The sequence below is a fragment of the Sebastes umbrosus genome, chromosome 12, assembly GCF_015220745.1.
Source record: "Sebastes umbrosus isolate fSebUmb1 chromosome 12, fSebUmb1.pri, whole genome shotgun sequence".
In the NCBI taxonomy this organism is placed as follows: Eukaryota; Metazoa; Chordata; class Actinopteri; order Perciformes; family Sebastidae; genus Sebastes; species Sebastes umbrosus.
Window position 1 is genome coordinate 1,092,930 of NC_051280.1, and position 20,268 is coordinate 1,113,197.

The following is a 20,268-nucleotide window of genomic DNA, read 5'->3' on the forward strand; positions in this document are numbered from 1 at the left end:
CTTGGTCCTTTTTTTTTTACCTCGTAGCAATTTTTCACTCAAGGCAACGATACAGTTCTAAAATGAGGCGACTGGAAAACAATGTATTGATGCTCTGGAGTCGCCGAAGGCACATATCAAGACGTACGGAGGACGGAGGAGGAGGCGTGCATTAACCCTCCTAAACTATGACATGCTCATCTGCCGAAAATATCCGTCAGGTATGCCCGTGGTCTTCAACACAGCCTGACGTTACACCTGTTTAGTACTGATGTGAATAGCGAGGGCAAGCGTAGGCTCTACTGTAGTAATGTTGTCTGGTGTTGACGTGCACAGCGCAGCTCGCTACTGGAGCTGGTTTAATCCAAAAAGGCACAATGCTTTTTTCAGTTGGGTCGGAATGAGGTTGGATCATGTTCTCACCACAAACGAAGCGTACCGAACCGTACCGCAGTTCGTTCGGTCCGCTTGTTTTAGTGTGCACCCGAGTGAGATTGCTGTGTTCACACCTGCCCAAACAAACCGCACCAAGAGGGTAAACGCTCCTGGGTTCCATTCAACCCAACTAAACAAGGCAGGTGTGAATACGCCCTTAGACACAGAAACATGGGAGAATAGGGTCCAGGCTGAAAAATACCAAAGTTACCCTTTAACTCCGACCGAAGCTTCTGCTTGATACCTGCTTGTTTCAGGGACCAAGTTAAGTTAATATGGTTAGCTTTTAATGTACATCAAGAGTCTACTCAGATTTGAATATTTATGTAACTTCATGGTAAACAGAGAGCAGGTTTTTGTTTGTTTGAGTTGTCATTTACATAATGATAATCACCGATGGGAGGTTTAAGTTTACCCTCTGTTAGTTACCACTGAGTAGTTGAATGTACTGATACTAAGGTTGTTTAATCTGCTATATGAAGAACACACATACAGTTGCCATTTGGTGGTGCATTACAATAATTCTCCTTCAGTCTATGCTGATTCAGAGCTGCTACGCTCAGGTCTCTCAGAGCTCATTTACCTGGCTGGGCTGCTGCTGGGAGGCCTGCTGCTGGCCCTTAGGTGTCTTCTCTGGTGAGCAAGAGGAGGGCGAATGGCGAGACTTGGTGTGGGATCGCTGAGCAGAAGAGCTGGTGCTACTGCTGGAAGTCTAGCAAGGAGATGCATAAACAAAAGTTAAGTTAGTGCTGGCTGGGACTATGCAATCATTGAAAAACATATATAGGTAGCATGTACGGTAGCAGCTGCAACACAAACAAAAAACTGTCAAAAGCATCAGATTCAAGCTGCAAATTAAAATCAGAGATGAATTCCATGTATGTACATTTGAGTAGTATACTGTGAGTAGTGGGGTATATCAGTCATCAGTGCAGGTTGAAATGGGCAAACAGTAAGGTGTCAATGACAATGTTAAACAATATTAGACAATATTAAGCAACGTGATCAAAGACAGGATTGGATGCAAACAGACAGAAAACGTGTGCTGGGCGATGTGAACTGAGGCAAAAACTCATCTGCAGGAGCTGAAAATGTTTTAAATGGAGTGAAAAATTCCCGTTTATCCCAAAGCAGCAGTTCATGGAAGGGAAGGCTGGGCAGGAAATAACAGAGAGAGAACTAAAGTTCATGGTAAGCTTTGGGAACAGTCAGAGTTTGAGCTGTCATTCAAACAGAGCACAGACACTCCACACCAGAGATGCTCACAAGTCATTTTTTGCAAGTCTCAAGTCAAGTCTCAAGTCTCATCTGGTTGTAATGAACGTTCTATCATCTGGCATCAATCTGGTGCAATTTGAGAGCAAAATGAAGAGGCCAGATCTATGAAGAACTTTGTGCTCTTTTAAACAACTTTGTGCAGTAAATTCAATCATAAACAGTGGTTGTATAGATATGAATGCTGATGACACAGAAGTAAGTCACAACCACAAAGCATGTTAAATGACTTGGGCTGCTGTAAAGCTCACCGTCGGAGCAGAGAGACACCTTCACCTCGGGCCTTTCCAAGTAGACCTAGAGCTGGTCTCCCCACGAGGGGATCCTCCCACACCGGGAGGCCATCCCTGACCCGCCGAGATGGTGTAAAAATATTTTCGGTTCATTATGAAACTGTGGCAGGTCTACTGTCTCTGTAATTAATGGGAAACACTGAATGTAATAACATGACGACGACCTACAAATCATTTCAACTGGAGCGAATGAGACGAGTGACGAGAAGACGTCCTTAATGGTGTGAATTAAACAACAACACTTAGTTAGGTTTAGGAAACAAAACCACTTAGTTAGGTTTAGGAAAAAAACAACATGGTTGGGCTTAAAAACTACTACGTTTGTATAGTGAAAATGTGACTTGACGTTGTGAACACGGGACACCAGCTGATTGTAAAGTGAAAGTGAAACTTAACGCACGGGACAAGACCAGTGGCCTCCTGGATGAAAGCCTTGTGTTTGTTGATGTAATCATGAATGATTGTTCACGAGTCCCAAATCTCCCTCGAGTCTCAAGTTACTGTGTGCAACTTAAGTGCCACTCAAGTCCAAGTCGCAGACTTGAGTACCCATCTCTGCTCCACACACATGGCTGGTGCACACATTGCTAGCTGGCTAAAGCTAAAAATAGTGTTTGTATAAACACAGACAGTCCAGCCGTCAAATTTTGTGGAGTTACACACGGCAAAAACATGTGTCTTGTTCAGTCTGAACACACATTTAGCTTATTTAGCACTCTTCCTTTGAGCTGTCTTAAGAGAGTCATATTTACCATCTTATCTACTGCATATGTCATTGAACCAGAACCGATCTGTTTCCAATGACCACAGAGTCATGTCAAGCCATTCTTTGAAGAAAATACATTAACCTTCAGGCTACACGGACAAACCAGTAAAACTCAGTTTGTCCTTCCTGGTAAGAATTACTACTTCCTCTGCTTGAAGACACAAAATGACCCCCTGGCTATGAATGATATAACACCAAACATACAGTATGTGTACAGTCAGACAGAGTAGAGAGCCCGCCACCAGCCCAACATCACCGAAGCAAGCGAGCTCCGCAGGCAGAGGAACATCAGACCTGTTTCTTGATGGAGGTTTTCCCTGTGTCGTGTGGAGGCTGTGGTTTGGCCCTCTTACTCTGAGGTGGATTTGGGCCCTTGAGGATCTGAGAGGCTGGCCTCTTAGATGGGCTTCTCTCCCTTTCCCGTTTGACTTTGCCTTTAAGCTGAGCTCTGTCAGTGGAGTCAAAGGAAGAATCAGGGGACTGAGGAGGTGAAGACACAATGCTGGAGGGGGAGGAAGCGGAAGACATACTGTCCACACTGATTTCCAACTGTTTAATGGACTCTTGTAGACTGTCAATAGAGTCAAATGTACTCTTGCAGAGCGCACCCAGGGGGTGTCTGGTATCAGTTGGAGGGGACACCTTGATGCTTCTGTCATTGCCTTCACCGAAGTTGAATTGTTTGGGACTGTTGGTCTCAAACCTCTTGGATTCTTTTGTCTGCTTCTTGGTCTCCTTCACTGGCCTGCTGTCTGATGCTATCTCCTCCTCTTCCTCATAGACAACAACCTTGAGAGTCTTCTTTCCTGTTTTGGTCGACCCTGTTCGAATGGCCTGACTAATTGCAGTCAGTTTGTTTTTGGGGAACTTAAATTTGAATTTCCTTTTGGTCTCTGGCTTTCTAAGTGAGTCCGGTTTACCCTGGTCTTGGTTTTCATGAATTGAGACATTATCTGCTGGAGGTCTTTGATGTTGCATATGTAGAGAAATCTGACCATTTCCTGTGACGTCTTTAAGGTCTAAGCCCATACTCATTTGGTTGATGCAAATTTTTCTCACATCCTGTTTCTCTTCTTCCTGCTTTGACTCCTCTTCATCTACAATATGTTCTGGAGGGAGAACCCCATCAAGATCTTCCTCACATTCCAAGATGGTAGACAGACGCTTGTAGGCTAACGCAATGTCCATAGGCTCATTCAAGAAAACGATAATAGGTTTCTTATCAGAGTATTCACTGTCCTCAAACCCTTGGTTCTCATGTGCCAGATAAGTGGGTTCACCAGTGCTGTCCCAAGCTACAGTCTGTATGTCAGAGCCACTCATTTCAGCTTGGTCTTCCTCTTTGGGCTGTGTCCTGACTCTTGGAATCCTGGCCCTGGAGATTCTAAGGCTGATTTTACCAGTCAGAGGTGGTGGAGGAGGAGGTCCCTCATTGTCCCAAATATCGGGGCTCAGGCTACTTCCTTCTTCTGTGTATTGTGATTGGTCCCTGGATTCGTGCACTGTTGCGTCCAGGTTTTTCTGCATGCTGCTGTGGTTGTAGGGGACAGGAGAATAAGCTACACACTCCTGATCTGAGCTCAGGGACTGATCCTGCTGGACCTCAATCAAGCAATCCTCTGGGGTGTTTTGTTTTTGTAAAGTTACTACTACCATCAAATTTGACTTCTTCTCAGCTGGTACCTCTTTGACAACTTTTTTGTTTGTCTGGTCAGAACTTGTGATGTCAGTAGCTTGAGTGTTTTCTTTTTGTAGAGTAACAATTGTTGTGAACTTGACCTTCTTTTCTGCTGTGGTTGGGGAGCACACCTGTCCAACAACCTCCTCGCTAATCTGATCAGGACTTTTTACTCTAAGATCATTTTCTTTTTGTGAAGTTGTAACTGTAAGGGCCTCCATTTTCTCTGCTTTCTTTGGGTTTGGTGTTGGTACCTCCTCATTCTTCTGGATAGTCTGAACATCTTGTAAAGTTACAGGTGGGGGCACCTCGACCTTCTCTATTGTTGCACAGTTTAAGGAAGGCACTTGTTTGATCACATTCTTTGCTGCTTCCTCCTTCGTCTTATCAGGATTTACATAGTCTTTCCTAATTTCAATGTGTTCTTCCAGGCCAACTGCTGTAATGAATCCATGAGGGCAGCCATGTGTAATTCCCATCTGATGAGCTGACTGGTTGTCAGATGAAGGCTTCAGATTGGCCTGGCATGTTGGAGATGTCCTCACCTCTCCATTCCAATGCTTATTCCCACCTGACAAATTAGTCTTATTTGACAGTTTTGTAGTCACCTATAATTAGAAAAGGCAAGGTTAAACACATCATAATCTGGGAATTAATAGATAACTTTGATATTTTACAGCCTGGACCCTATTCTCCCATGTTTCTTTGTCTAAGTGACTAATAGGAACAATACTTTCTGAAACTGGTTCACTATTTAGGGAGAACACTGCAGACGGCAGGAGCAACTCCTCACCGTCAGTTTACGTCCACTAAAAGTTGTTGTTGTTGCCACTGACAGGCTCAGACTGTTATTAGAAGTGTATGACAGCATTATGGAAAGAGTCTTGCTCAAGGAGAAATCTTGTTCTGAAATTTTGCAGAAGACAACAGTGGAAACGCGAGTGCCAGCCGGGCGGACACTCTACAAATGTCAGACACTTCTAATAACAGTCTGAACCTGTCAGTGGCAACAACAACAACTTTTAGTGGACGTAACGTAACATTGACGCTGCTCACTGCCCTCGCAGCTTGTTTAGCGGCTGCCGTAAATGGACTTTATATAGCTCCTCTCTAGTCCTCCGACCACTCAAAACTCTTTACACTACATGTCAGCATTCACCCATTCACACACACATTCATACACTGATGGCAGAGGCTGCCATGCAGGGAGCCAACCTACCCATCAGGATCTGATCTAAATACTCATTCACACACCGATGGCTCAGCCTTCAGGAGCAGTTTGGGGTTCAGTATCTTGCCCTTCAACATGTGGACTGGAGGAGCCAGGGATCGAATTGCCGACCTTCCGATTGGTGGACGACCCGGTCTACCTCTGAGCAACAGCCGCCGCCGTCTGCAGCGTTTTCCCTCAATACTGGACCACTTTCAGAAAGTGTTGTTCCTATTAGTCACTTAGACACAAAAACCATGGGAGAATAGGGTCCAGGCTGAAAAATACCAACGTTACCCTTTAAGAAAAAAAATATTAAATTCAGTCTTTTATATCCCAATATTACGTAGAAAGAGAGATGTAATGTATGTACAAATCAAAAATAAAGACTTAAGTTTATATAATGGGTGAATTGAAATATTGGGCATTCTCCAGGAGGCCTCTGATGTGTTTAAAGAAAAATGGTATGTCCACTAAAACCCTCATCAACTTCTACTGGTCCACAATAGAAAGCATCTTAACTGGGTGCATACTGGTATGGTTTGGCAACATTACATCATATGACCACAAACTCCTGATGAGTACAGTGAAACCAGCATCTAAATTGATTGAATCACCGTTACCACAGTTACAGGACATTTACACCACTCGCTGTAAGAAGAAAGCTCTTTGTATCATGCAGGACACAAGTCATCCAGCATATACTCTGTTCTCTTATCTCCCTTCAGGGAAGCGCCTACTGAGCATCAGAGCTCGGACCTCTCGCCTCAGAGACAGTTTTTACCCTCAGGCGGTCAGACTGTTGAACAGTAGCACTAAATGAATGCAGAGCTGTGGATTGTTCTATGGATGTTTTTATGATTTTTAGGTTGTTTTATAATTGTATTCTCAGGTATTGTCTTATTCATTGTAGTATTTATCTAGTGTACTATTTATAGATTTTACGAGCTGAGAGAGAGCCAGGGTAAAATGCATTTCATTGCATTTCACTGTACTTTTAAATGCATATGACAAATAAACTTGAAACATGCACACCCTTAAAATCTGTGCAGGTGCTGGGTAGTAATTGCAGTATCTGCATGAAAGACAAAAAAAGAACCCTGCGTCAAGACAAAGTAGAGGTTGTGTTGTTTCAGGTACCAGTGAGACAATGAAACACAATCCAGGAAGTCCAGTTTGAGTCACAGATCAGTGAGTCTGGAGGATGAACAGATGACAACAGAGACAGGATTTTACAACTCTGGAAAGTTATCACAGAGGCAACTACGTTATCTGGTTTTAGTAGCCATGATTGTGAGCGAGACAGCAGGAATACAGAGTTGACGGAATGTGATTGGTCACTCTAGCGTTTTGCCCGGATGGCGTTGTGCTGTGTTATAGCTAAGGTTGAGCCTGTATCGATGGTCAGGTGAAGAGGTGTGAGCACACCTTTATACACACGTGGACAAAATTATTGGTACCCTTCCATTAAAAAAAGAAAAACCCACAATGGTCACTGAAATAACTTGAAACTGACAAAAGTAATAATAAATAAAAATTCACCGAAAATTAACTAATGAAAATCAGACATTGCTTTTGAATTATGGTTCAACAGAATCATTTTAAAAAACAAACTAATGAAACTGGCCTGGACAAAAATGATGATACCCCTAGAAAAGATTGAACATAATTTGACCATAGGGACATATTAAACTAAGGTGTGTCCTGTAAATAGCATCAAAGGTGTCTTCAAACTTTTAATCAGTCAGTCTGCCCATTTAAAGGGTGAAAAGTAGTCACTGTGCTGTTTGGTGTCATGGTGTGTAACACACTGAACATGGACCACAGAAAGCTAAGGAGAGAGTTGTCTCAGGAGATTAGAAAGAACATTATAGACCTTCATGTTAAAGGTAAAGGCTATAAGACCATCTCCAAGCAGCCTGATGTTCCTGTGACTACAGCTGCTCATATTATTCAGAAGTTTAAGGTCCATGGGACTGTAGCCAACCTCCCTGGACGTGGCCGCAAGAGGAAAATTGATGACAAATTGAAGAGACGGATAATACGAATGGTAACCAAAGAGCCCAGAACAACTTCCAAAGAGATTAGAGGTGAACTCCAAGGTCAAGGTACATCAGTGTCAGATCGCACCATCCGTCGCTGTTTGAGCCAAAGTGGACTAAATGGCAGATGACCAAGGAGGACACCAAATCATAAAAAAGCGAGACTGGAATTTGCCAAAATGCATATTGACAAGCACCAAAGCTTCTGGGAGAATGTCCTTTGGACAGATGAGACAAAACTGGAGCTTTTTGGCAAGTCACATCAGCTCTATGTTCACAGACGCAAAAATGAAGCATACAAAGAAAAGAACACTGTACCTAATGTGAAACATGGAGGAGGCTCGGTTATGTTATGGGGCTGCTTTGCTGAATCTGGCACAGGGTGTCTTGAATCTGTGCAGGGTACAATGAAATCTCAAGACTATCAAGGCATTCTGGAGCGAAATGTGCTGCCCAGTGTCAGAAAGCTTGGTCTCATTTGCAGGTCATGGGTCTTCCAACAGGATAATGATCCAAAACACACAGCTAAAAACACCCAAGAATGGCTAAGAACAAAACATTGGACCATTCTGAAGTGGCCTTCTATGAGCCCTGATCTAAATCCTATTGAACATCTGTGGAAGGAGCTGAAACATGCATTCAGAGAAGGCACCGTTCAAACCTGAGACAGCTGGAGCAGTTTGCTCACGAGGAGTGGGCCAAAATACCTGTTGACAGGTGCAGAAGTCTCATTGAGAGTTACAGAAATCACTTGATTGCAGTGAGTGCCTCAAAAGGTTGTGCAACAAAATATTAAGTTAAGGGTACCATCATTTTTGTCCAGGCCAGTTTCATTAGTTTGTTTTTTAAAATGATTCTGTTGAACCACAATTCAAAAGCAATGTCTGATTTTCATTAGTTCATTTTCAGTACATTTTTATTTATCATTACTTTTGTCAGTTTCAAGTTATTTCAGTGACCATTGTGGGTTTTTCTTTCTTTAACGGAAGGGTACCAACAATTTTGTCCACGTGTGTATACAGTACATAGGTATACTATCATCTTTGCCTTTTCGTTTACTTTTTTCATAATTGTGACTTTATGTATACCTCAGTATGTACATTTCAAGGTACATTTGATAGCATGATGACCTTAGAATCGATTATTGGTTTACTTTATGCCTTTAGTTTGATTAAGTACTCAGTTGACTAACAAAAGTGCCTCATGTCGTGTTCATTCCATGTCAGATTTATCCTACATCAGCCTTATAGAGGTCATTGCAAGTGGAGCTGCCAGGGAGTCAAAAGGTCAGTGTAGCTGTTAAACTTGAAGTAAACTGGTAATAGCTGCACTGCAGAAGAAGGCCTTTGTGAACGTACAGGTTCATGTCTATATGTTTCTCTACCGTGTGCAATGGAGGCTAATAGTTCACTGAGTTCAGTTTTCATTCTGGCCAAGCTCTACGGCAGCTCATTTCATCCACTTCAAGGAAAGGAAAGGAAATCTACATAGAAATGGAGTCTAATGACAAACAGGAGAAAGACATGCCTACAGTACAGCCTCAATGAGAGATCAGAGTCTTAAAGTCAATGTTCACCGAATCTGGCTGCGTCACGCTGCGGTTCAAGGACGGCTGTTGGAGACAATCCGCTGTCATTCTAAACACCAATAATTATAATAATAATTATCTTTATAATCTATCCACACAGAGTCCCAAACTCTCTTATTTCATGGTGCATTTTTTCTTTCGTAGAGCTCTGGTAACCGATAAAATAATAGCTTTTGCTCACACGATCAATAGATTTCATAATTCCGTTAATTATACAGTCACACAACAACAGAGATGGAGAACATAATGCCCTTTCTGACAAACAAAGTAAAGATTATAAAGACAATGACTATGAAGAGAACATGTGGGGAAGGATAGCAGTTGAACTGGATTCAGCCTACAACAGAGCGGTAAACTTACTTCATTGTCAAGGGGCTATACAGTATATGGAGAACCAATCATTTCTCAGTGCATTAGCTAGTGTTATACTACAGCAGGGGTCATCAACCTTTTTGAAACTGAGAGCTACTTCAAGGGTACTGAGTAGTACGAAGGGCTACTTGTTTGATACAAACTTCTTGAATAACAAAGTTGCACAAATCACCTTTTAATAATAATAATAATAATAATATATGTGGTAGGAAACACAGATATATTTAAACATGCAACATTTATTTCTGTTAATCTGTTTCAACATTTGAAAGTCAGAGGTTTCACATCTCTGATATTTTTGTAAATATCTTTCTTGATAGTTTTGTATGAATAAGAACATTTGTAGCATTTTGTTCAAAATCACACCTGCTATATTTTTGTACAAATTATCACTTCTAACATTTTTTGGAAATCATTAACTGTCATATCTTCAAATCATGTCTCGTTTGTACTAACCACTACCTTTGTAACATTTTTGAACAAATCATGAACTCTGTCCCATGTTTATACAAATGATCAGTTATGTAAGATAAAAAAAATCAACTCTTTCACATTTTTAAATGAATCCTATTACATTAGTACTAATCACCAGTGTCTCTCCACATTGTGCCGCTTTGCCGTCGCAACAGTTGCCTCGCAAATGAGACACACACATTTTTCTTTCACTGTCGTAAAAAAAGAACTCTTCCTCCCAATCATTGTGAAAATAGTATGTTTTCTTTCGCTTTTCTGCCATGTTTTCTTTAGTTTGGGGGGTAAAAACCACATCTAGCTCCCCATCGTAGCTGCGCCCGCTTCCTTGTCTCAGCCAAGGCCTATAGAAAGGAGGCTGGGACACGCGTCATCAATACGTCATAGATTTGGGGTACCACACATGCGCAGTAAAATCTGATCTGCACTCGCCGAAATTGAGCCAATCAAAATGCATTACCGCAGCTTGAGTTACACTGCGCATGCGTTGTACCCCACACCCCAAGACCCGTGTCCCAGCCTCCTTCCATAGGCCTTGGTCTCAGCAAAGAGTGAGATGCGGTTTGACATGCGCACAATATTGAACTTTGACTTCAGGCAAGGTCAGAGTTCATATATACATAAAACATTTTTGTTTTTAAAATTTGATATTAAATATTGTCATTTTAAAATCTACATTAATGCAAGCATTTTTGATTAAAAAAGAACAGCAACTAAAATGTTTAGACGGAGCTCCATGGTGACTAGTGCTACTTTTAGAACATGCCTTGCGGGCGACTCATGTGGTCCCTACGGGCGACCAGGTGCCCGCGGGTACCGTGTTGGCTACCTCTGTACTACAGACATTATACGTGTCAGAAATGACATGTGGTAATGAAGTGGTAATATTGGTTGTGAAAGTAAAGCCATGTAGGATCTGGTCTGGTAAGGTCTGGTGCCTGCTGTTGTAAACAAGATAGTTGGCTGCATAATTGCTTGCTCGCCATCGGTATGCTAGCTAACAGCAAAACATACATCATTGGCTGTTGTTTTAATGTAATGTGCACACCGTGGTCTGCTTTACTGTTGAGTGGAAGAGGTCCAGAAAAGAAGTGCCCAGCAGTCATCCTAAAGTAGCCCCTGAAGCACCGATGGTTCATGCTACACTCCTGCTTTGCTGTCTTTCCTGTAATAATGTCTGTATCCAATATTTGATCTTCTTTTGAGATATACGATAAACATCGTCGCTACTGCTTCTGCTTGAAGAGTCCATTATTACATAGAGTACAGTATATCCTTTCGTGAAAGGCCATAACTTGTGTGTGTGTGTGTCTTGAGAAGCCAAAGCAGGCTGGAGAGCAGACGTTTATTAATCCAAAAAGACAGGCAGAGTATGTACAGTCCGTATATGAGCAAAGATCTAGGGGAAGATATTCAGGACAGTGATAATCTGACAACCCATGGCTACTATGATTTCCAAGAAGAAGAGAGGCATGGAGGTTACAGAAAGGTAATGCGTTTCTGATTTCATGTCAGCAGAATCAGAAATAAGAAATAAATCAGGTTTCTCTTGCAAGTATATTATATTGTTCATGTGTTAGTGTGAATCTACGGTAGACACTCTCCATCCATAAAACATTGATCCTTAGTATACTTTGTTAAAGGATAATTCATATTATTATTATTACAAATGAGTTTCTATTTGTTCAGTTTTCTGCCTCTTGTGTATTTGTCTGTCTTCTCTGTAGGTTCCGTGGTGGAGAGGATGTCATGTGAATCAGGCTCTAGCTGTTTTGAGACATATCCTCCTGGATCTGTCTTTTTCACATATGTTCACATAATCTACGAATCATTTTTGTCATACGGATTGTCTATATTATAATGTTATTATGTTTGTATATTCTGTACACACAACATGTCCAGGCTGAGGGATCCCTTCTCAGTTGTTCTTCCTGAGGTTTCTTCCATTTTTCCCTGGTAAAGGATCAGTGTGTTCGACTTAGTGACACCTAGTGGTGAGGTTGCAGATTCTAACCAAGCGTGTAGGAGTAATATGCGAATGGCCCTCTCTACAGCTGTTGTAAGAGTATAGGTCATTTGGAGAACAGAGTGTGTAGAATGTGTGTGTACGTGGGAAGTGAGTGGTGAAGCAAGACGGAGAGCGGCGTTGAATGTGTGTGAGCAAGCAGCGGAGCAGCGAGCAGCGAGCAGCGAACAGCGGAGCAGCGAACAGCGAGCAACTGAGCAGCGAACAGCGGAGCAGAAGACAGAGTTAGTTGAGCTCTGAGAACATCAGTGAATGTTCAGTGGAAGTTTCAGTTTGATCAGAAATAAATGCTGCAGCTCCTCCAGACCAACAGAGGTTCTCTGTGTCTGGTTTCCTGCTGCTGAGTGGAGTGACGGGGGTTAACTTGGCGAGTAACGTTATCGACCTCGGCCCAAGCCGTTCTGGGCTACTGTTGAAACATGGCGGAGCAACATGGCGGACTCTGAGGAGAGGACCCGCTCCCTACGTAGATATAAACGGCTCATTCTAAGGTAACTCTTATTATCAGGTGATTATACGCTAAAGAAAACACACTTATTAATATTATATTCCATTTCTGTCAATAGATCACAAGCTAACTGACATACGTTAAAGGTACGAAATACGGGATTGGCAGCGTTTCTATTGCCTCTCAACGGCTCTCAACATGGCGAATGGTGGCTCACAGCTAATGGTGCTAACAGCGCTAACGGTGCTAACAGCGCTAACAGTGCTGACAGACCTAAGAGTGTTAACCTGAGGGGGAACCGGAGGGGGAACCGGAGGGAGAACCTGAGGGGGAACCGGAGGGGGAACCTGAGGGGGAACTGGAGGGGGAACCTGAGGGAGAACCTGAGGGGGAACCGGAGGGAGAACCTGAGGGGGAACCTGAGGGGGAACCGGAGGGGGAACCGGAGGGGGAACCTGAGGGGGAACCAGAGGGAGAACCTGAGGGGGAACCTGAGGGGGAACCGGAGGGTGAGCGCTACACTTCGGCGACGACGCCATCGGTTGGGACAGCGACTAATACAGCCAATACTTTGGTGAGTGCAGAGTTCTTATTACTGATACAAATGACAGACACAGAGAGGCAGTTAGTCAATATTAAGGCCTCAAAGCCGTTAATCCATAAATGTTCACTGTCGTCAGTTAGCAGCAGGAACATATTCACTCCAAACCACAAATCAGGTGAGCAAAGTGAGAAACAAACATTAATGTTATTAATGTTATCATATTCTGTAAAAGTGATACTTTGCTAGACATGAATGTGAATGATGAAAATAAAAAAAACAATTACTTGTATAATAACTAGTTAAAGAAACAATTGGTTTAATTTGGTTAGAGATGGTTAACATTAGAACACACATTCAGACTTTTAACTCATTGTGGATTAAAATGATCTTTTTCTGGCTGTATACAGGTTATATATATATACTGGAAAAACAAAGTTCGTAAACTTGTGTTTGGTGTATTATTTCTCTGTTGTTACAATGCTAATTGTCATTGTATTTGACATGGTTGGAAAGCCTGTTTATTTAACTTCACAATGATGTCCAACTTGTAAGGATCACGCATTTGTGGGATGAGCAGCACAGCTGATTATGTCGGTAGCGCCCAAGAATTTTTTTCCAAAATGCTCTGCCAATGGTAAACAGTGTATTCTCATAAGGCTACCAGGAAGCCTGCAATGACTGCCCTTCAGGGTTAAAGTATGGAGACGAGAGAACGCTATGCTGATTGTTGAACCGATGGAGTAACAGCTTTTGGTGGGGGCAGTGTCATGGTGGGGGGCGGCATCTCCCTCACTGGCAAAACAAGGCTTGTCATCATTGAAGGCCATCTCAATGCAGTGAGATATCGGGATGAGATTCTGCAGCCAGTGGCGATACCATATCTCCACAATCTGGGACCTAACTTCATCCTCCAAGTTGACAACGCTCGCCCCCACAGAGCCAGGGTTATCACAGACTACCTCCACAATGTGGGAGTAGAGAGAATGGAACGGCCTGCCAAGAGTCCACACCTCAACCCAATTCCACACTTGTGGGATCAGCTTGGGCGTGCTGTACGTGTTAGAGTGACCAACACAACCACGCTGGCTGACCTGCAACCAATCCTGGTTGAGGAATGGAACGCCATCCCACAGCAACGTGTGACCAGGTTGGTGACCAGCATGAGGAGAAGGTGCCAGGCTGTTGTGGCTGCGTATGGATCTTCCACCACTACTGAGGCTCCTGACAGTGTATTAAATGAATCAATATGTCTTGTTTGTTCCTTGTTACTGAAAGAGAGTTCAATCATCCAATCCACCAAACAACTCAAAACAAGAGTCAGTACCAACAGGAGAATACACTGTTTACCATTGACAGAGCATTTTGGAACATTTTTCTTGGGCGCTACCCACATAATCAGCTGTGCTGCTCATCCCACAAATGCATGATCCTTACATTTGGACATCATTGTGAAGGTAAATAAACAGGCTTTCCAACCATGTAAAATACAATGACCATTAGCATTGATACAGCAGAGAAATAATCCACCAAAAAAAACAAGTTTCTGAACTTTGTTTTTCCAGTTTATATACAGAACACAGTGATGTTAACTTTAAATCCTAATAAAAGTCAGCAGACTTTTTAAAACATGCACTTATAACTTTGGGGAGCCAAATATTGAGGTTTGAGTTAAAAGGTCTGATGTGAATATTGAGTGGTTATTAATAGGTGGTTACTAATAAGTGGTTATTAATTAGTGCTGTTAGACTTGTTTTTCTTTTCTTTTTTACCTCAGACTTCATCTCTCTACTCTGGAGCTCAGAGGCTGAGAGTTCAACCACACCTTTGCTCCCTGCATCCCTCATAGTGCATATGTGAAACACCTGGTGAAAGGGGGGGCAGAGGGTCCATGGTGAGGGTTAAGGTTACAGGGTTACCTGTCTCTGACAGGGGGTCAGAGGTACTAGGATGCAATGGATGCTAAATACTGTTTTATTAATGCTTTCACATGTTCATGATATCAAATTGAACTTGAAGGTTCAGTTTGTGAGCTCATATACGTATAAGCAGCCAACTGGCCCTAGAACAGTAAAGACTAGAATGGCACTCGGAGAGTATGATTTTACCGACCGACACGCCCCCTTATTGGATATCATTTACTGATTGGACGCTGCGCTGATCAGACTGATCTGATACGTCAACATCACTGCAGTTTTATACCAGAGTGAAGACGGACCACAGATTAAAAGTTTTATAGTTTAGTTGTCTTCTGATTCACCATCTAGTTATAATCTGTGTTAACTGTAGGTGTGAACAACAGACGGACCATGTTGATGGTGAAGTGTTCCAGCAGCAGAAGGACCTGCAGTATCTCTGCTTCACACACCGTCACTGAAGGAGTCTGACACTGAAGGAGCTTTATAAGAGCTGACAACGAACGGACTTCGAATAACTTTCTTCATTTATTAGAAAGAGTTTTCTTTTGATCATTTGTTATTTCCCCCGTTAACTTTTATTAAGTATCCAGTTAAAGTCAGAGAGAGAAGGAGGGTTTGTCTTTTATACCTTTTACATCATTTATCCTCATTTCCATTCAGTCACATGAGGCTGATAATTCCTGAACGTCAGGTTTGATATGAGTTATATCATTTACATTTTCCCTCAAACATTCAGCCTAATACATAATTTCTAGTGTCAGAATATGAATAACTACAGATGCTAATAATGAATAAATAATATAAAGATATTGTTCCAGTAGAGATGGTTCCTGGTCCTCTAAGCAGGACTGCAGCTGCTGTTATTCATGTGCAGTCGTTTGTTAAACAGGTAACAGGCTACAGAGAGGAAACACTGCTGCTCTGCCACTGAGAAGAACTGAGTGTCTTTATTAGTATTAGATCAGTTCAGACATAAACTCCATCAGCATTCTCTACAGCTGTTAAAGCCGACTGAGAGCACGCTGTGTTGGTAAATGGTAAATGGACTTGCACTTATTTAGCGCTTTTCTAGTCTTCCGACCACTCAAAGCGCTTTACACTACATGTCAGTATTCACCCATTCATACACACATTCACACACTGATGGCAGAGGCTACTAAGGTGCCAACATTGATCATCCGGACCTGATCTAAATACTCATTCACATACCGATGGCTATGCCTTCGGGAGCAATTTGGGGTTAAGTGTCTTGCTCAAGGACACATCGACATGTGACCCGGAGCAGCCGGGGATCGAACCACCGACCTTCCGATGGTTGGACAACCTGCTCTACCCTCTGAGCCCCTCTGAGCCACAGCTGATCCAGCTGTGATCAGCTGCTTTCATCAGAAACGGATGTCGCTTCACGTGACGCTTCAGAGGAAAGATCGCTTCATGTCTCTAAAAACATATTTCCTCTCTCCTCATGTCTTTTCCTCGCCTCCTCCACTCGCATCTCCCGTGGGCGTGACTAAGACGCGAGGAGAGGAGTCGAGGAGAGGAGTCGAGCCGTATAAAATCCGAAATGGGAGAGGCCTTCTGTCTCTCTCTGAAGGAAAGAGGCGGGGTGACGCGTCATCAACGCGTCATCAGTTACACTGCGCATGTGTTATACCCAGTGATCGGAATCCTTAGAAATATTCCTGAAGCCGGATCGCCATCAAAATCTAATGGATTGTTCATTGTGCCACACCCCAGCTCTCCAAAATGTTATTCAAATCCATTGTGGACTTTTGGATTAATCCTGATAACAGACAAACAAACCAACAAACCAACGCCGGTGAAAACATAACCTCCTTCCTAGGCCTTCGGCCTTGGCGGAGGTAATAACAGTTCTATACTAAATATGTATTCATACTGCATGATATTCATGGTTGAATCCCAATTGAAATTTAAACCCCATATCTTGCATCACAAACTATGTGAATACCTGGTTTTCCTCTTCACAGTTAAGAAAAACTGAAGGAAAACTGTATTGAAGGGACAACATACAGTATATATTCCTATATACTGTACCCAGTATATATTATACAGTATATATTCCTATATACTGTACCCAGTATATATTATACAGTATATATTCCTATATTCTGTACACAGTATATATTCCTATGTAGTGTACACAGTATATGCTACACAGTATATATTCCTATGTAGTGTACACAGTATATGCTACACAGTATATATTCCTATATTCTGTACACAGTATATACTATACAGTATATATTCCTATGTAGTGTACACAGTATATACTACACAGAATATATTCCTATATACTATACAATGAGGAATTCAACTACAAAATACTAGTCTTGTCCTGTCTTAGAACCATTGCCCCCTCCCACAAGGTGTATAAACAACAACAATAAAGAAGAATAAAATCAGATAACAGATACAAAACAAAAACGTGAATAACATCGATCAACTCTAACGAGCACATGCAGGCCAGTTGGCAGGTCTATGTACACGGACTTTATGAATGGATTTGTTGTAGACCTGACCTATTCAGATGTCTGTAAAGGACTGTACAACGTGTTGGGCACTTATTTAGTCTTTGAACTTGAGTCATGTGTGGGGTCATGGAGGGGACAAGCCCAAGAAAATGTTGTTTTTTCTGATTTTATAATTGCCGGTCAAAAGTGACCCGAAGACGATCCTTGCACCGTGGTGGTGTCCAGCTTCCATGGAAATATCAACACAGGCAATGTTTCACTTTTTCTAATGTTAGGATCACTTTAGGAAAAGTCATTAAATTTCATGTTGAAAAACTATAATTTAGGGTGTTTTCTCTGCTATTTAACAGAGTGGCGGGTCATTTTTGACCATACCGACAACAAAAGGGTTAACATACCTGCAGCTCTTTCATGAATTTGTTGTCCTCCTCCTCTTCTTCCTCATCCTCCTTCGGTGCTGAGGCTGCAGGAAGGGTGGAGGTGAAACCAGCCAGAGGAGCAGGAGCACACATCTGGGGTTTGGGTTTGACCTCTGGAGGCTGTCTTGGGGGTTTGGGCTGAGGAACTTTCTCTTTCTCACCGTCGTCCTTAAACAGATCAATGAAGTTAAAACACAGCATAGAATAAATGTTCTACCATCTTGTTTTTTGTATGCTGTTTTTTAAGAAGGGGCACGGCCTTTAGTTTCATTATTTTGTGACGTGTATCTATACGTAATAACTTTATCGAAGTCTGGAGGCTTCAAAGTCTTCATGTAGTTAAGCAGGTATTGGGAAGTATACTGGGGCTGGGATGGTACGTCATTTTTAAAAAATGTTCATGAAATTATCATAACTTTGTGTATTAATTCAAACTCACATCATGTATTTTAATTTTGCATCACCATAGGGCCATAAGTATAGTCATAAAAACTCCATCTAGAGAGATACTACATTAAGCAGTATATTTAAAATCAAATACTCTGTAATCACTTTTAAAAACATTGTCATGACATTCATCTGTGGTTGTCTAAGCTACAGTGATAATGCCACCTTAAAGTGAGCTAAGCTGCTTTTGACGGTGTTAAAGCTAAAGCATGTGACCAGCTAACATTAAGCTAACGTTACTTTCACAGACAGTCAGGACAGACTGCTGCCCACACAGGTTATACATGTCAAATACTGATGAGAGAAGTATAATGTTTAACTGGGAGATTCCAGCATACTGTTTACTACTCCTTAGCTTTGGCCGTTGGTCAATACGGACTGCTATCCGTGTAGCTAGCTGCTAATTCTGAAAATGAGGTATATAACCCGTGTAGATTGTTTACGACTCACCTCATGACCTTTTCTTTTTGTTGGAGCAGCCACAAGACAGTCCATGAGATAAAGAAAGGTATTTCTTTCTCTAAAATTCTTTCTTAAAACATTGGCTTGCCGAGTTGTTTACCACACACCAGGCAAGAGTGCCAAATTTGTAGTTTGGCCAACTTTAAGGACTTTATGTTAATTATCCACAGTTGCTTAAATATGTCATTGACATTCATTTTCACCATTCTGGTCAAAGGTGTCCTCACCTTTGACCATGAATTGAAACGCAGGAGGAGAGGGAACCGTGCCGGTGCACTTGTGCGTCTCTGATGACGCAGACTTCCCACACCGTTACCGGGGATAGTCCTCTCCAGCGTGCCTACACTGTGCAACAAACTGGATTAACTTCAGCTACTGGTGGGGAAAAACAGCCAGGATCCTGTTCTGCCTTTAACACCATCATCCCGGCTCTGCTGCAGGACGAGCTTTCTTCCCAGTAATCGGGGAGTTTTTCCTGGCCACAGCGCGCTTGGTGGACCTTGTTGGGTCTCTAAACTATGGTGTACGGTCATAGACCTGCTCTATATATAAAGCGTCTTGAGATAACTTCGGTTGTGATTTGACGCTATACAAAAATAAATTGAATTGAATTGAATTGAAATTGAATCACCCTGTGTGACTTCCCAGCCCACACTGTGGAGTCCCTCCGCTCCCTGGGCTCCATCATCACCCAGGACCTCCAGTGGGAGCTGACCATCAGCTCCATCATCACCCAGGACCTCCAGTGGGAGCTGACCATCAGCTCCATCATCACCCAGGACCTCCAGTGGGAGCTGACCATCAGCTCCATCATCACCAAGGACCTCCAGTGGGAGCTGACCATCAGCTCCATCATCACCAAGGACCTCCAGTGGGAGCTGACCAACAGCTCCATCATCACCCAAGACCTCCAGTGGGAGCTGACCATCAGCTCCATCATCACCCAGGACCTCCAGTGGGAGCTGACCATCAGCTCCATCATCACCAAGGACCTCCAGTGGGAGCTGACCATCAGCTCCATCATCACCAAGGACCTCCAGTGGGAGCTGACCATCAGCTCCATCATCACCAAGGACCTCCAGTGGGAGCTGACCAACAGCTCCATCATCACCCAGGACCTCCAGTGGGAGCTGACCATCAGCTCCATCATCACCAAGGACCTCCAGTGGGAGCTGACCATCAGCTCCATCATCACCAAGGACCTCCAGTGGGAGCTGACCAACAGCTCCATCATCACCCAGGACCTCCAGTGGGAGCTGACCATCAGCTCCATCATCACCAAGGACCTCCAGTGGGAGCTGACCATCAGCTCCATGCCAAAGACAATGATGGTGTACCGTTACACCACCATCATTGAGTCCATCCTCACCTCCTCCATCACCATCTGGTACGCAGCTGCCCCCGC

The 20,268-nt window shown here is 42.8% G+C and overlaps 1 protein-coding gene across 1 annotated transcript in view; it reads right to left on the reverse strand.

Annotated features, from left to right (window-relative positions):
• Positions 1 to 20,268, reverse strand: part of si:ch211-207d6.2 (sickle tail protein homolog) — a 110,123-nt gene that overhangs the window by 4,366 nt on the left and 85,489 nt on the right. The window contains exons 21-24 of the mRNA XM_037787735.1: positions 17,934 to 18,122; positions 14,897 to 14,989; positions 3,043 to 5,034; positions 998 to 1,126 (exon numbers count right to left, since the gene is read on the reverse strand). Of these exons, the coding sequence (XP_037643663.1) occupies positions 998 to 1,126; positions 3,043 to 5,034; positions 14,897 to 14,989; positions 17,934 to 18,122 (2,403 nt within the window). The remainder of the gene's footprint in view (positions 1 to 997; positions 1,127 to 3,042; positions 5,035 to 14,896; positions 14,990 to 17,933; positions 18,123 to 20,268) is intronic.